Here is a 16,096-nt window from a genome sequence, read left to right as displayed (position 1 = left end):
TAAAAAAGAGAGAGAGAGAGAAGGATCTATAAACAGGTTTATTCTTTACATACTTTTCTACTTCTTGTATTTTTTCCCACTAATTAATATGTTAATTAGTATGTCCACATAATTAATATATGTTACACATATAAATCTACCTCATTCTAACAGATAAATTATATTTCATTGGATAGATCAGATTTCATTTAACCAGATTTCACTTACACGGATCTTTAGGTGGTTTCCAGATTTTGGAGGTTTCACTCTTTACAACAAATGATGCAACAAATGTCATTCTATGTCCAACTTTACACACTGATTTTGAATATATCCATAGTGTGAGCTATTAGAAGCAGAGCCGCTGAGGGGCGCCTGGGTGGCTCAGTGGATTGAAGCCTCTGCCTTCGGCTCAGGTCATGATCTCAGGGTCCTGAGATCGAGCCCCGCATCTGGCTCTCTGCTTAGCGGGGAGCCTGCTTCCCTCTCTCTCTCTGCCTGCCTCTCTGCCTACTTGTGATCTCTGTCAAATAAATAATTAAAATCTTTTTTAAAAAGCAGCAGAGCCGCTGGGTACGTGCATTTAAAATTGTGACAGGTATTGCAAAGTGCCCTCCAAAGAAGTTGCCCTAATTTAGACTCCCACCAGCAGTGAATGTTGTTGCCGTATCAGTATTGTCAAACTTTATATTCTTCACCAATCTAATGGGCATGGCATGGAATTCCGTTGTTTTATTCTGCATTGTTTGACTATAGGTGATGTTCAACAGTTTTCACGTGTTGTAGTTATTTCCTTTTTGTATTGGTCAGCCCGGGCTGCTATGACAAAATACCACTGACCAGGGGGCTTAAACACCAGGCATTTGTTTGTCACAGTCCCAGAGGCTGAGAAATCCAGGGTCAAGATTTGCTTGCCCACAAATTCTCTTTCTGGCTCGCAGACACTGGCTTCTCCATATGTCTTCGTGTGGTGGAGAGAGAGGGGGATTCCCAGTCTTTCTTCCTCTTCCCCTAAGGACATGAATTCTATCGTGGGGTCCTACACACATGACATCATCTAAAGCCAAGGAACCCGCGAGGCCCTCCCATCCAAATACCATCACCGTGGGGGGCAAAGCGTCACCATTTGAATTTTGAGAGGGACTCAAACATTCAGTCCCTGACAATCATAAACAACCTGTTCATGACCTTTGTCCCTACTTCCATCTGATTGTTTGTGTTTTTCTGACTGATTGGTTGGAAATAATTGGTAAGTGAGGAAAAACAGCCATTTAGGGTGCATTTTAGAAATGCCTCAGGTTTTCTGTTTCAGTTTAAAAACAAAAAGAGAGATTTATTTATTTATTTATTATTTTATTTATTTATTATATATTATATATATAATATTATATATTATATATATTTATTTTTTTGGAACAAAAAGAGAGCACAAGCAGAGGGAGTGGCAGGCAGAGGGAGAGGGAGAAGCAGGCTCCCCGTTGAGCAGGGAGCCCAAAAGGGGGCCCAATCCCAGGACTCCGGGGTCACGACCCAAGCTGAAGGAAGAGCCACCCAGGCATCCCTTTCTGTTTCAGTCTTAACATGACATGTGTATACTGGGGAAGAAGCAATGTGCTGGCAGGTTATAAGGCTTTAAGATTCTATTCTTGATTTAGCTTTGTCCAATTGTGATTTAGACCTTGGTTTGTTTTGTTTTGATTTTAAAATTATTTTTATTAACCTATAATGTATTATTTGCCCCAGGGGTACAGGTCTGTGAATCGTTAGGCTTACACATTTCACGGCGATCACCACAGCACATACCCTCCCCAATGTCCATAACCCAGCCACCCTTTCCCTGCCTCCCCACCTCCCAGCAACCCTAAGTTTGTTTGTGAGATTAAGAGTCTCTTATGGTTTGTTCCTTGGTTTTGATTCTTGTCACTGATAGATCTCGTTAATTAGTCATGATTTATGTATATTGTATCTTAGGACACTTGAAAGTTTTCCCGCTATGCTTCCCAGAAAACTCCTTGACTGTCGGAAAACAAGGGGGGTGGTGGTCATCAGCAGGGCCGGGGAGGAGCCGGCTGAGGTGGGGCTCGGATGCAGCTAGGAGACCCACCTCCAGAGCACCCCCCTTTATTTTTTCTTTGTTTTTTCTTCATTTCTGTCTCTTTGTTTGTCTCTTTGTCTCCCTTCCTTCCTCCCACTGCCCCCTCCCCTGTCTCTTTTTTCTTTGTTTCTGGCTGCGTACTATGAAAATACAATTTTGGAGTATGTGGTTGGATTCCTACCATGGGGACTGAGATGGAATTTCAAGTCACTCACCATAATTCAGCTATAAATTAGAGAATTCTTATGAATAGAATAGGATGGAATGTGGTTTCATGTTTTCTTCCCCCAGGGACCCTGCCCAATTTGGCAACGGGAAGCTAAATTAAGGGTGGGATTAGTTCTAGGAAGTGGAGGTCCAGTGGAACTACATGCCTCATGCAAACGTTAGCGACACTGTCTTCCTTCTTTGTGTTCACGAGGAATCAGGAGGTCCTGGGTACCCGGAGTCCGCGGATGTGCCAGACCCATACTGCTGGCTTTGTTTGTTTATCCCAGTTATCCTTCTAGAACTATCAAAGGGGATGTGTTTCGACTCATATTACCCTTCGATTTTCCACCCAAAGCGGGCAAAGAGGCAACATGCTTCAGGGGGGAAAAAAAAGGAACCTGGAAATAGGAACAGGCAGGCTTCAGTGTCAGCCCTGCCTGTGCCCCTTACCAGCCCGCGCCGGGGCAAGTCATGCAGCCTCTGGAGGCCCCAGTTCTTTCCTGCAGAAGGGACAAAATGACACCAACCTCTCAGGGTGGCCGAGCACCCTGTAAAGTGTACCCTGGAGCTAATGGTGTCTATGCCAGAGACCTGGTCCCTCCGGGAGGCCTTTGCACAATGCCAGACTCGGAAAAGGGCCTCAGCAAATGCCTGTCCACTTCTCATCCTTGTACTAAACACTGCATTAGTGTCCTTGGGCTGTTGTAACAAGTTACCACAAACTCAATGGCTTAAAAAAACAGAAATTTCTTCCTCACCGTTCTGGAGGCTAGGAGTTCAATATCAAGGTGTTGTTAGGGCCATACTCCTTCCAGTTACTAGGGGGACATCCTCGGGCTTCTTCCAGTTTGTGTTGGCTCCCTATGTTGCTGCTCATGGCTATTACCTCTCCAGTCGGCCTTGGTGGTCACAGAGCCTTCTCCTCTATGTGTTTTCTTTTCTCATTTCCATGTGCTGTGAAGGAGCTCTGCCTTCTTGGGTTTGTTCCACACAAAGGAGAGGACCATCCCTGGACCTTCTTACAGCTCAGTGGTGCTGTGGGGACAGAGGATTCGACCATGAAAAGCCTTTGAGCATTGAGCTTTGGGCCAAAAAATCTGTCAAAAACAAAGATCTTAGGGATGCCTGGGTGGCTCAGTGGGTTAAGCCGCTGCCTTGGGCTCAGGTCGTGATCCCAGGGTCCTGGGATTGAGTCCCACATCGGGCTTCTTGCTTGGCAGGGAGCCTGCCTCTCTCAGCCTCTGCCTGCCATTCTGCCCGCTTGTGCACGCTCTCTCTCAGACAAATAAATAAATAAAATCTTTTTTTTTTTTTTAAAGATTTTATTTATTTATTTGACAGAGAGAGATCACAAGTAGGCAGAGAGGCAGTCAGAGAGAGGAGGAAGCAGGCTCCCCGCTGAGCAGAGAACCCGATGCGGGACTCGATCCCAGGACCCTGAGATCATGACCTGAGCCGAAGGCAGCGGCCTAACCCACTGAGCCACCCAGGCGCCCCAAATAAATAAAATCTTAAAAAAAAAATCTTAAAAAAAAAAAAAAGCCAAGTTAATCATGGCTTTTTGTACTTCAGATGGAAGGGTGAGGCTCACTCAAAAACTCACGTTTCCAAGGAAAGTCATAGTGTTGGTCAGTGCCACACAGGTAAGAAGGACATTCCAGGGGAAGGATCCAGAAACTCAAGGGCAGCTCTCTGCTGGGGGAGAGCTGGGCGTGCTGGAGCTGTGGGAATGGGAGTTGGGTACACTTGACTCCAAACCTGGCTACGCCAACATGACGGGTGGGTCACATGTCTCTGAGTTTTGGGTGGCAAACCTCTCCTTTGAGAGGTGAGAATGGTAGACAGCAGGGCCACAGTGAAGCCTGGAGATGACATGCATTACCTGGTACTGAGTACACACCTGACTGTCACAGCTGTTACCTGAGTCCTCCTCTGAGGCCTTCTTAATCCCTCTCCCCTCTCCACCCCTTCAAGCCCAGGGAAACCAGTCCCCCCAGGGCTCCCCAATCTTGTGCTAGCTGCACAACACTTTTCTGCTGGGTCCAGGCCATTAATGTGGACCTGGGGTCCACATCCTCCTGGTCCTCAGCGCTCAGCTTCCCGCGGAGATGTAGCTGGTCCTCAGAGCGTGTCGCGGGGGCACCGTGTCCCCACACTGAGCGCCCTGTCTGGCACAGCTGTTCCTTGTGAAATGATCGGTTAAGTGAATAAGAGTGTAGAATCACCTCTAGGTTAGAACTTTAAAGCTTTCTGACATTTCTCAGGTCTTCTGGTGACCATGGAAGCTGGAAAATCATCACTGTGGTTACGGACAAATGTTTCGTGCCAGGCTCCCTGCTCTGCGCATGCGTGACCTGACTTACATTTATTGTGTCCGCGTGAGGTGGGGACCATCCTTTAGAACATAGTACGGCTCGGAGAGATTCAGAAACTTCCCAGTCACAGGGCTAGAAGTGGTGGCAGGGAGGTGACGCGAAGGCAGGGCCTCTTAATGACAGTGTCCCATCCTCCTGCCTGCATGGAGACTGGGCCCCGGGGCCTCCCCAGCAGCTTAAGGGAAGTACAGTCCGTCTGGGCTGCACCCTGAAGACCTAAGTGGGAGGTTAAGGGGGAGTTCTGAGGGGTAAGCCTCAGGAGGAGCTGAGGGCACCACACAGAGCTCTCCAAGGCCACGGCAGAGGAAGCAAGGACCGAATTAGGACGTTTGTGAGCCTTGGGTGCTTTGATCTTTGTGCCGCCCTTCCCCTGTTAAAAAAAGAGTTCTATTTTACGAGGGCATCGGTATAAAGAGGAATATAACCCAGGCTGGACTGTATTCATTTCTTCCTTCTGATTTTAAAGCCGGCCCAGTGCCTAAAAGATGGGGCGTCTGGGGGTGAAGCAGGACCGGGTGTTCGGGTCCCCTAACCGGCCTCTGTCTCCGCAGGTCCCGCAGCGGATGGCGGCGGCCCAGGGCGTCTCCGAGGACAGCGGCGGCGGCGGCGGCTCCCCGGGCGTGTGGGGCGCCTGGGGACCCTGGTCCGCCTGCTCGCGCAGCTGCAGCGGCGGCGTGATGGAGCAGACGCGGCCCTGCCTGCCCAGCTCGTACCGCGCGCGGGGGGCCCTGCGGCCCGGAGCTCCCCCGCGCGCCTTCGCGGGCCACGTGGTGTCGGCCGTGCGCACGTCGGTGCCGCTGCACCGGAGCCGCGAGCGCCAGGAGCTGCGCGCCCCTGTCGGCCCCGATGCCAGCCGCCAGGGCCCGGGGTCGCGGGGCAGCCGGCACCCGCAGGCGAGGGCCCGCGACCCCACGGCGGAAAGAAGGTACACGCGCCCGCCCGCCACCTCCCCTGCCCGTGTCCCTGCCCCTGTCCACCGCCCTGCGCCCTCCCGGAGGTCCCGCGCTCTGAGTCCCAGCCTGGGCGCGGGGAATGCACGGCAGCTTCTGCCGGCTTGGGAGGAATTCTTGGCTCAGCGTATTTCCTTTCATCTTTTGATGTGTTTTGCAGCCCTTTAAGCGTTGAGGCCACTCCCACCCCACTGTGGTTCTGAATAGTCTTCAAAGTGAAGCTAATTCTGAGAAGGCCCTTAGGCATCAACCTTAGGGAGGCCCTGGGGGGAGCGGTGAAAGAAGGCGGGCAGTGGGGAGCCGGGCCAGTGCGCCCTGGGTGCCCAGGGAAGGGAGGTCAGAAGCAGAACGAGGGGCCTTCCCATGCCAGGCTGATTCGAGTTTCTAGTCTTTCCGCAAACTGAACGTCTGTGGAGTCACACGTGCTCCCAGACCGTTGGTTTCAGAAGTCTATGCATTTTCTAGAAAGTTTTTCCTGAGTGAACACGCTGCTTTGAGGATATGTCCAATTAAGGACCTAACACTTTTGTAGAGACTGCATAGGGTGTGTTACATAGCAGCGTTCAAACAGTTGTACTGCTGCAAAATGCCTCCCATGGCTAGGCCTGCATGAATACTACCGAGGAGGCGGTGTCCATGGGAAAGGTAGCTGTGTCAATGAATCAGTCAACCCATCTATACAGATGAGTCAGCATTCATTCAAAAGCATTTGTTGAATGCTCCTAGGTCCACGATAGATTCTGAGAGCTTATTAATACAAAAACAGTAACAACAACAAACGAACACTTAGAGGGAGAACAGGGATATTGGCGGTGACCACTCTTTCCCGCTGCGGCTAGATGCTTCTCGAAGGTCTGTCTCAGCCCAGTGCTGTAGGCCGTCAGTGCATCCATCCGGAGGTGTAGGGAAGTTACAACCCAACCACCCTCCCTGGTCCCTTGATATGCTCAGTAGGAGTTTAGAGAGGACCATTTCACAGGGAAGGTGCTTCAGCCGAATTCTGAAGGATAAACCGAATTTGGGTGGTTAGAAGAGGGGAAGAGCTGTGAGTTCCGAGGGCTGGCAGGGCCTGGCAGGGGGAGGGGAAGAGAAATCCACTGGGAGGATGCCTCCTTCCTTTTGTCTGAGCACAACCCACAGGAGGACAGCTCCCCATTCCCTTACCTTAGGTCCTTATGGCCAATGCATTTTAGAATTCAAAACTTCTCAGATTCTCTAAAGGTAATTCAGCGCTTATTTCACATGGTAATGGCCTCCATTCTGTGGTATGGGGCAGAGTCCCATAATCGATTGTATTATTACTTATGCCGTGAAACATTTGAAAGTTCCTATTAAGTAGGATAAAAGAAGATCCTAATAGTCTTGTGTCCCTTTAGGCCAGGTGTGCAGCCCAGTGAATTTTGACACCAAACCAACAGGAACATAAGGAGAAAAGAAAAGAAAAAGCCTTGGTTTTCAAAATTCTCAGTTTGAGAATTGCAGGTTTATAATAACTAAAGTTTATCAAATGCCTGTTCTATACCAGGCACTGTTCTTGTCCCTCGACACTGACAACCCTATGAAATAATGCCAGTATCATCCTCAGTTTAGAGGTGCAGAAAAGGAGGCCCAAGGAAGAGGAGAAACTTGCCAAAAGCAACCCAGCCAGTGTATAAAGAGCTGGGATTCAAACCCAGGCAGTCGCGGCACTAAGGACCCTATTAGGTAGCTGTTACACACAAGGCATCCAAGGGCCTACAAGATGAAAGGGCTCCCAGAGCCCTAGAGCCCTGGAAAAGCTAAGAGTTGAAGGTGCTTTGGCTCCCATATCCCTGGAGTGCTCACGACCTTCTCTTACAGCCGCTGTGGTTGAGAACCTAGAAGAGCTGCCCAGGGAACCGGCTCTCGCTGGCCTCAGGCCTGTACTGCAGGCATTCTGGCCCATCTGTTTTGGCAGCGGGAATTTTTTTTCTCCTAACATATTGACAGGGGGCCAGTTACTGTTTACTATGAAGTTCCTACAAGTTTTTATCATACTCTCGTAATTTGACAGCTTCAGATGGAGCAGTCCAAACATGAGGCCGGGAGACCCGCGCTACCAACAACTGTCACACTCTTCCCGGCTGACGAAGATCACATTTGCTTATATTTATCAGTCATTAGGAGCTTGCATAGTATATGTGACCCCAGAAGAAATGTCAATGTGTTCGCTGGATGGCTGTCTGCCCCAGTTTCTGTTTCAGGTTTGAGGTTTGAGGCAAAGGCTGTTAAGGCTTAGATGTTTAAGAAAACCGTTAGGTTGTTATGCTAGGCAACCGAAAACTTAACTGGAGCCAGATAACAAATAAAACAGAACTGTCCAACCTTCCAACAAATATTTATTAAGAATTTACTATGTTGTAAGGTCCTGGGATAGACACAAAGGTGAATAAAAGCCAGGTCGGGGGCTGAAAGCTCTTACTGACAGGCTAGACCAACTGTTTGCAAACGCACTTTTTAAAAAAATTCTTTTAGTATAAGAGTCCTTTCTGTTACATCAGCATCAGATTGGGACTCGGTTTGTCACAGAGGACATGTAAATGGACTAGTGATTTTTAGCCTTGGCCGACCGACCCTTAGAATCTTCTGTCCACCTTTGAAAAATCTCAATACCCCAGTCACATCCCCAAACAACATCTGGATCTCTGGGGGTTGCAGTCCTGAATCTTTAGGGGTTGTAGCCAAGGTTGGAAACCAGGTGTTTGGAAGTATCTCTTAAGGTTCTGTGGGGGAAAATTTTGGAAATTGAATATTCTGTAGCCGAATTTTCCAGGCTCAGGGAGCACATGTCAGAATCATTTGCAGTGGGCCGGGAAGGCTTGTTCAAAGTGGAGCTGCCCAGGCCCTAGCATCTCCCCTGCCTAATGGGGGTTCTGTTTTGTAGGCTTGGGGTTTGCCCTAGGTAGCTTCGTATTAGGCGATTCTGACCTACTCCAGAGTTGGAGAACCACTGATCTAGAAGGTTAGAAAAGACATGTGTGTAAATGCCTTCCCTACAAGACAGCATGATGAATAGTAATGACACTGGTTGCCATTTTGGATCACGGCCTATGGGCAGACAATGCATCAGGTGCACTGTCACATTTATAGTTCATACAACCTGGTGAGGCAGGTGCATATATTCACATTTTACAGATGAGGAAACTGAGGCTGGGAAGACTGGAGCGACTTGCTCAGAATGCCCTGCTTCAGGAGAGAGAGAACCAGAATTCTAAGTAGATCTGTTGGAGTCTAGCACTCAAATCCTTTTCACCCAAAAGGCGATTTTGAAAGTGAAGCTGCTCGCTTTCAGCCGGTATGGTCAGAGAAGCTGCTGGCAGGTTAGACGGTTCGAGCCACGTCTTGAAAAGTGGATGCGATTTGGGAGTCAAGGCTTAAAATGAACTGCAACTCTTCCTTGCAGGGCTCAGCTCTTGTAGCCAGGGAAATCTTTGCAGCAGAGGGTTCAAAAATGGGCAACCGCAGCCCTCGTCCTTGGGGGCCTGACATGTAGTGGTGGGTGAGTGGCAAACCCACAAAATGCAGAACGTGGGAAATCCTTGAGGGATGGAGTAATCAAGGCAGACCACACAGAGAAGATAGGATTTGAACCCAACCTTGACGAATAAGTAAAATGTGCTTAGCTGGAATATATTTAGGAATGTCTTGAGTCCACTTCCTTCCATATCAGACTTTGTCTCACTAAAGCATATACATACACAATGCAAATCACACTCTAAAATCTTAGAAATCATGTCAGTATGGGGGCGCGTCGGGGGCTGGGTCAGTTAAGTGCCTGATTCTCGGTTTCCGCTCAGGTGGTGATCTCAGGGTCATGAGATCCTTTGCTTGAGATTCTTTCCCCCTCCTTCTCTCTCCCCCTCTGCTCCTCCCCGAGCTCATGTTCTCTCTCTCAGGCAAACACAAATTTAAAGAAGATTTTATTTATTTATTTGAGACAGTTGACGAGTGAGAGAGAGAGGGCAGAGGGTGAGGGAGAAGCAGACTCCCCACTGAGTGGGCAGCCCGATGCGGGGCTCAGTGGCAGGACCTCAGGATCATGACCTCAGCCCAGGGCAGACACTTAACTGCCTGAGCCACCCAGGTGCCCCAATAAATAAAATCTTAAAAAGATTTAAAAAAAAAAAATCATGTCAGTGTTTATTAGAGGTTCCCCAAGGATTTGAGCTTAGGAAAGCTGGTTAATTTTTCTGAGCCTCAGGACCTTTATCTTTCAAATGATAGTAATAGCTATGCCCAGCAGCTGGGATTGTTGAGTAAGTCAATGAAATGATGGGATCCTACTTCCTGTCCTGCAGTAGGTGCTCAGAAAGTTGTAGCTATACCTCCCTCTAGAGCTTTAAAGGCTGGGTGTTCATGTGTTAGAGTTAGAATTCTGGTTCCTCAGGAAGGATCAGGTGGAGAGCCGGGGCCACAGAGGAAGACAGGGAGACAGGAACTGAGGTCTGGTCCAGGAGGGCAGGACTCTGGGCCACACAGCCAGGGTGCAGCCAGGATCCCAGGGCCGGGGCACCCTGCCCTGCGCCCTCTCTTGGCGTGACCTGCTCAGAAAAGCCTGCCACAAAGGGTGGCCTCTCCCTGGGATTTAGTCAGGGCACTGACACCTGTGGGGGCTCTGGACTAGGGGAGTTCAGCCTGCAGGTCTTGGCCAACAGATTCCGTAATGGTACTCCCCAAGTCCTCCCTCTCTCCACCCCCAAGGTGACGTCCTGGTGGAGGCTGAAGGGCGAGGGGTGGAGAGAGGAGGGCACTCGGTGAGCTCTGCTGTCAGGGCCGCAGGACAGCCACTCACTGTGCAGCTCAAGGCCCTCCTCAGGAGGAGCCTTCCTCCCCAATTTCTGGAAAAGGGTGCCCGCAACTGGAGGGAGCTGGAAGGAGCCCCTCTGACTGTAGGATTTTCCCTTTCATAGAACTTAAACCAAATTTCTTCTCATTCCCAACATGTCTGGTGGTGAGGAAATCCATAGAGTATCCTGCTGCCTAGAGTCCCAGTACACAACCCACCAGAAACCTGTTGTAAACATCTACTGGCCAGTTTAAGTCAGCTTCCGCGAAGACAGGTTATGAGACTAGACCCCACTTCTGTCTGAGGATGACGTCGGGTAACCCTCCCTGCTCTGGTTGCTGGAGAGCCTGCTACCGGGCGTCCCTTCCCCACGGGCTTCCTGAGGCTGGCCTACACTAGTCAGTTTTCCTCACCACTGCCCGTGGGAACTAGCTGGGATTTGGGAAGAGGATGCTTGATGGCTTTAATGCCGAGGTTTTTTTAAGATAGGAAACACTCCTCCCTTCCATGAGTGGTCATGGTCAAGTTGAGAACTTTCATCCACTGGAGACAGTTGCAGGAGCCAGGGACCATGGAAGTCATAACCGCGAAAATCACGGCCACTGTTTCCATTGAGTGTGTGACACTTGGCATGTCACAGCCTTCAGGTGTCAGAAAGGTTGTGGAGGGCAGGCTTCCCAGAACTTTCTGGAGAGGTGGAGCTAGTTTCCTGTCAGGAGGTTGTCTGGCTGGAGGGGGCTGCCCTCGCCCAGAAGGCACAGACCCACATCTCAGGAGCAGTTTGTGGCGGGTAGTCAGTTATTGCTTTTTGTTCTGTTTCAAATATTGGTCCTTCAGTCTCAACAAACATATGTTTTTAGGCTCTTAACCAGACCTTCAGGTGACAGGTGGGAACGGGAGCTAGCATAACTGGAAACGCCTGTGTGACAGTGAAGACTTCGGTCTGGAGTGGACAGGCCTGGTTTGTCCGCCCAACCCTGCCTCTGCCTAGATGTGTGTCCTGCCACATCCCTGCTTTTGCCCCTCAGGGGGATAGTCACGCACCTGCTTCGGTGGGCTGCTGGGAATTGGGCAATTCGTACAGAGTGCTTACGCACAGTGCTGGGCCCCTCATAAGCACTCAGGACAGGTGGCAGGACCCTTCCCCCTGCCAGGCGCATCGGCCGGCATTTTATATGCAGCATTCTGTCAGGTCCTCATCACAGTCGTGGGTGGCACACTAGTATTGTTCCCAGTTAGGGATGACAGACTCCAGGGTCAGGGAGAAAATGTCTAGACTGAAGTCACACATAAGGAAAGCAAGACAGTCAGGGTTTAAACCCATCGGGGCTATGGGATGCTCCTCCCAGATTTGCACTTCTAGAAAGGCTTTTTTAAAATTAAAGGTAACATTCATTGATTAAGTGTTATAAACCGATATCTCTCTGAGATAGGGGAAAATGGGATCTTTCTCCAATATTTGCTCTAAGATTTTGAGTATAGTACATATATGTGCATGTGTGTTTGTGTGTGTGTGTATACTAACATGTATGCTTATGGGCTTTTACACGGGAAGCCCAGGGGAAACGCCAACTAGGGATAGTCAGCAGCTGGCCAGGCAAAACCTTAACTTTATAAAGGTATTCGCTTTTATTTATTTATTTATTTTAAAGATTTTATTTATTTATTTATTTGACAGAGAGAAATCACAAGTAGTCAGAGAGGCAGGCAGAGAGAGAGAGGGAAGAAGGCTCCCCGCTGAGCAGAGAGCCCGATGCGGGACTCGATCGCAGGACCCTGAGATCATGACCTGAGCCGAAGGCAGCAGCTTAACCCACTGAGCCACCCAGGCGCCCCGGTATTCGCTTTTAAAGGCTGCCTGTGGATCACAGAGCTTCGTTAGTAGAGCTGACATAGCAAGTACATTTTTTTTTTCTTTTTGAAGATTTTATTTATTTATTTGAGAGAGAGAGAGAAAGAGCACCAGCAAGGGGAGGGCCAGAGGGAAAGGCAGAAACACACTGTCCACTGAGCAGGGAGCCCGATGCGGGGCTCTGTCCCAGGACCCAGAGATCATGACCTGAGCCAAAGGCAGATGCTTAACCCACTGAGCCCCCCAGGCGCCCCTAGCAATTACCTTTTTGTGTTTTGTTTTCATTTTAATTTGTTCAGCATTCTTTGTGCATTTGCTGTCAACCAAACATTGTGCTAACACAGAAGGGATGGACAGGTGAAGGAGGTGTGGTTTTCAAGGACCTCCGTGTTTACTGAGGAAGTACCCCAGGGATGACCACCATGGCGGGGTACGATGCATGTTCCACCTTTGGGGAAGCAGAGGGCTGTGGCATCACAGAGGTGCAGCTCACTCTTGGAGAATCAAGGTAATTTCCATGGCGAAGGGTGATTTCCTTAAAGGATGGGTTTGCGTTTTTCAGGTGGGAAGGAGCTGGGAAGTAGTTTAAAGATGAAGTGTGGCAGTGGTTTGGTGACATAAGGGGAACGAGAAAGTCTGCTTTGGCCAGTGGGGTGGAGGGAGAAGTCAAGCAAACAGACATTTACAAGGTTAGGACGGAAATGGAAAGAGAGGTCGGGGAGCCAGGGAAGGCTTCAGAGAGGAAGTGATGACTGAGCTGAGCTATGAAGGATTTTAGCAGAGCCCAAGAGTGAGGAGGGCGTTCCCCCAAAAAGCACACTGTGGGGGTGGAGACCTGAAGGCATGCGTGAGCCTGTCACATTCTGGAAGTCGTAAACAGTCTGATGGGGCTGGAGCACAGGCTGTGCATGAGGGAATGTCCAGGCAAGACTGGGGAAGTCCAGAGGTTCCTTTCCAGGAAGGGACTATCCAGCAGGACTTAAGGGGGTTGCATTAGAATGTCTTTGAGGATAGTTCCTGTTAATACGGAGGACCAACTCTTTTCCATTTTAAAGCCTGTTGATGTCTCCATTGTACAGTCAGTCTAAATCTCTCCTTCATGCCCTTGTAATTTGCAGAATGGCCATGCCACCCACCTACCCCATCTTCATACGTCACAAGAAGCCAGGGTTTACTGGTCGGGGAGCTAAGACTTGAACTCAATTTTATCCTTGTACAAATTTATCCTTGTACAGTCTGGAAGCCAGAGGCTAAAACGAAGGTGTGAGCAGGACCGTGTTTCTTCTGGGGGCTTCGGGGGAGGATTTGTTTCTGTCCCTTTCCCATTTCTAGAGTCTGCCTGCCTTTCTGGGCTCATGAACCTTTCCCCCCATCGCGCTGCCTCTCATCAACTTCTGGAACTGTTAGCCACTTCTCCTTCTTATAAGGACCCTTGTGATTACATCACAGGGCTCTGCTAATCCAGGATTATCTCCTCATCCTGCGATTCTTAATCACATCGGCAAAGCCCCTTTGCCACGTAAGATAACAGTCTCAGGTTCCTGGGGTTCAGACGTGGGCATCTGGGGGTGGTGGGAGCATGATCCACATACCATAAAGTACTTGCCTTTGCGGGGGGGGGTCTTAATTATACCCTTAATATGCCCTGGGATCGTTTCTGTGTTAGTAGGACCCCCGGCCACTGCCCCACATCACGTGTGATAATTTCCATGGGAAACTTAGCAGTACTTTTTCCCAGAAAAAAAGAAGAAAATCCATGCTCTCCCCACCCCTCCCTTAAGTGTCCTCCTTTGGACAGTGTCGTTAATAAAATGAAAGGTAATAGACGCCTGAGGCAGCTGGTGTGGAGTAAAGGGCTCTGTCTTCCAAACCCAGAGCCCCGGGTCCAGTTCCCGATCCTCCCCAATGCTTTCATCTCTGGGCAGGTCCCCTGCCTGGGCCTTACTTCACATGTCTGTGAAATGAGGGGGTTCTGTCCCATCCATTAGGGTCTCCCACTCGCTCTTGGCACGTCCCGGAGGCCCAGTTGCTGTTTTATATGTTCCCACACCATGCTGCCACGCAGAGTGATGGAGAGAGAAGGCGGCGGCAGGAAGACACAGCTCTGAACCACGTTTCCAGACACACTCAGGAATGTGATGGTTTTTCATTTCTCTGGATGCATCAAGACCACTGCCCTTCAAATCCCTCTGCTGGGACTTCTGTCTCCTGACAGGACTTTTCCTTAAGAGTGCCAGCCACGTGTCCGACCTTCTCTTGGTGGTCTCCCCCTGCGGCTTGGCCTTTTTCTACGGAAAGCATTCACATTTCTTACCTCGGAGGGAGGAGGCTCTGGGCTGGGAGTCATTAGATCCCACTTCCTGTCTCCTCTCCATCATCTGCGAACTGGATGACCTTCGAGAATCATTTCATCTAATCTATAAAATGTGGATAAATATATGTCCTCTGTCTACCGCACGGGCCCGTTGAGAGGGTCAAATGAGGTAACAGGGGTACAAGTACTTTGAAAAACAAAAGACATGTTTTAAATTATTTAATTCTCACTGACCCGATTGTCTGAATTTCAGAGCCTCATGTCTCCTTCTGTAATTTCTTGTATGCGTGTGCATATGCACGCATGTGTATTTGTCCTCGTGTGTATGTGTGTGCGCGTGTGCGTGCGCGTGAGTGTGTTCTTACGGGAAAGGTCCGTGTCTTTTGGAAATAGGACAGACAGGTTCAGGCCTAGATCACAGGCTCTCCCTACCCTTTCCTGCCTCCCTGGAGAACTGTCCCCGGCTGTAGGTAGGAATCATTTTTTTTTTTTTTAACTCCTCTTTTCCCCACCTCCTTTCTTGGAGGCAATTTGCATTTCATCATTAATAATGCTGGAGAAATATGTACTTTCTGTCCTGAGGGCCCCTGGAGCCAAGAGGACCCCTTCATGATGCTGGATAAGAAAACTAGCTGTTAATTAAACTTCATAAAACCACGTGCCATCTTCCTGACCTGCAGCTGTTACCTAGGGAGTTTTGTTACATACAGCAGGGGCAGAAACCACATGGCAAGGAGAAGGGAAATCTTTGGCCTTGTCTGCTTTTCTCCTTGGAAAACCTCCGCGGTGATCCTGGGCAGTGAGCAGAGCAGGCAGGTACAGCTGTCTGAAATGCACACTCTGCGTTTTTGGTGTTCTTTATTTCCTCCTGCAGGGAAAGTTTTGTTTCTTTACCTTCCGAAGCAGGATTTCCACTTAGTCCCTGAATTGTTTGACAAGAGGTTACCCGTTGATGCTAACCAGATAAACGGTGTTTTAATACGCTTTGTTTTCTAAATCAGAAACCTTGGCCCTTTTCGGTGAGAGAGCTTTGTAGCAGAGCCGGGCCCCACTGGTATGTACGTTTCTGCCTGTAGGTTAGGAAAGATTGGAGCCAGATTTTAAGCTTGAGTTACTCTGATCTCAGACAAGGCTCCAAAGAGCCCTTGTTCATTTCTTGTGGCATTTCATTAAGTGTCAGAAGTATTTCATTAGTTATCAGAACAAAGATCACATTCGCCGTAAGAATGCTGCGTTGAACTTCCTCCAAGTCATTCATAACTCCAGGTTCCAGGAGAAGGATATGATGGGCTATGGAAAAAATCTGACTACAATATGTACGCCCCAGAAAGGGGATCTCAGCTCTGCATCTGGGACCCCTAGGCTTCTCCTTGGATGCATGCCTGGTGGCAGCCTGAGATGCCTTTGCGTGAGGACGGGGCTGGGGGCCACATCCTGGATGCCTGCATTACTGTGGTCTCCCTCCCAGATCGTTCCTGCACGTCGCTGATTCGGCCTTTGTGACGATGACTGTTTTA

At 49.4% G+C, this 16,096-nt stretch overlaps 1 protein-coding gene across 2 annotated transcripts in view; it reads left to right on the top strand.

The window, feature by feature from the left end:
• THSD4 (thrombospondin type 1 domain containing 4) overlaps positions 1-16,096 on the top strand; it is a 556,226-nt gene that overhangs the window by 74,164 nt on the left and 465,966 nt on the right. For both annotated transcript variants that reach the window (XM_082733853.1, XM_082733854.1), the window contains exon 4: positions 5,211-5,584. In XM_082733853.1, coding sequence (XP_082589979.1) covers positions 5,211-5,584 — 374 coding nt within the window. The remainder of the gene's footprint in view (positions 1-5,210; positions 5,585-16,096) is intronic.

This window comes from Mustela nivalis (assembly GCF_964662115.1).
Source record: "Mustela nivalis genome assembly, chromosome: 6".
NCBI classification, from domain to species: Eukaryota; Metazoa; Chordata; class Mammalia; order Carnivora; family Mustelidae; genus Mustela; species Mustela nivalis.
The sequence above is the reverse complement of the archived record's forward strand: the minus strand, read 5'-3'. Positions and strand labels throughout refer to the sequence as shown.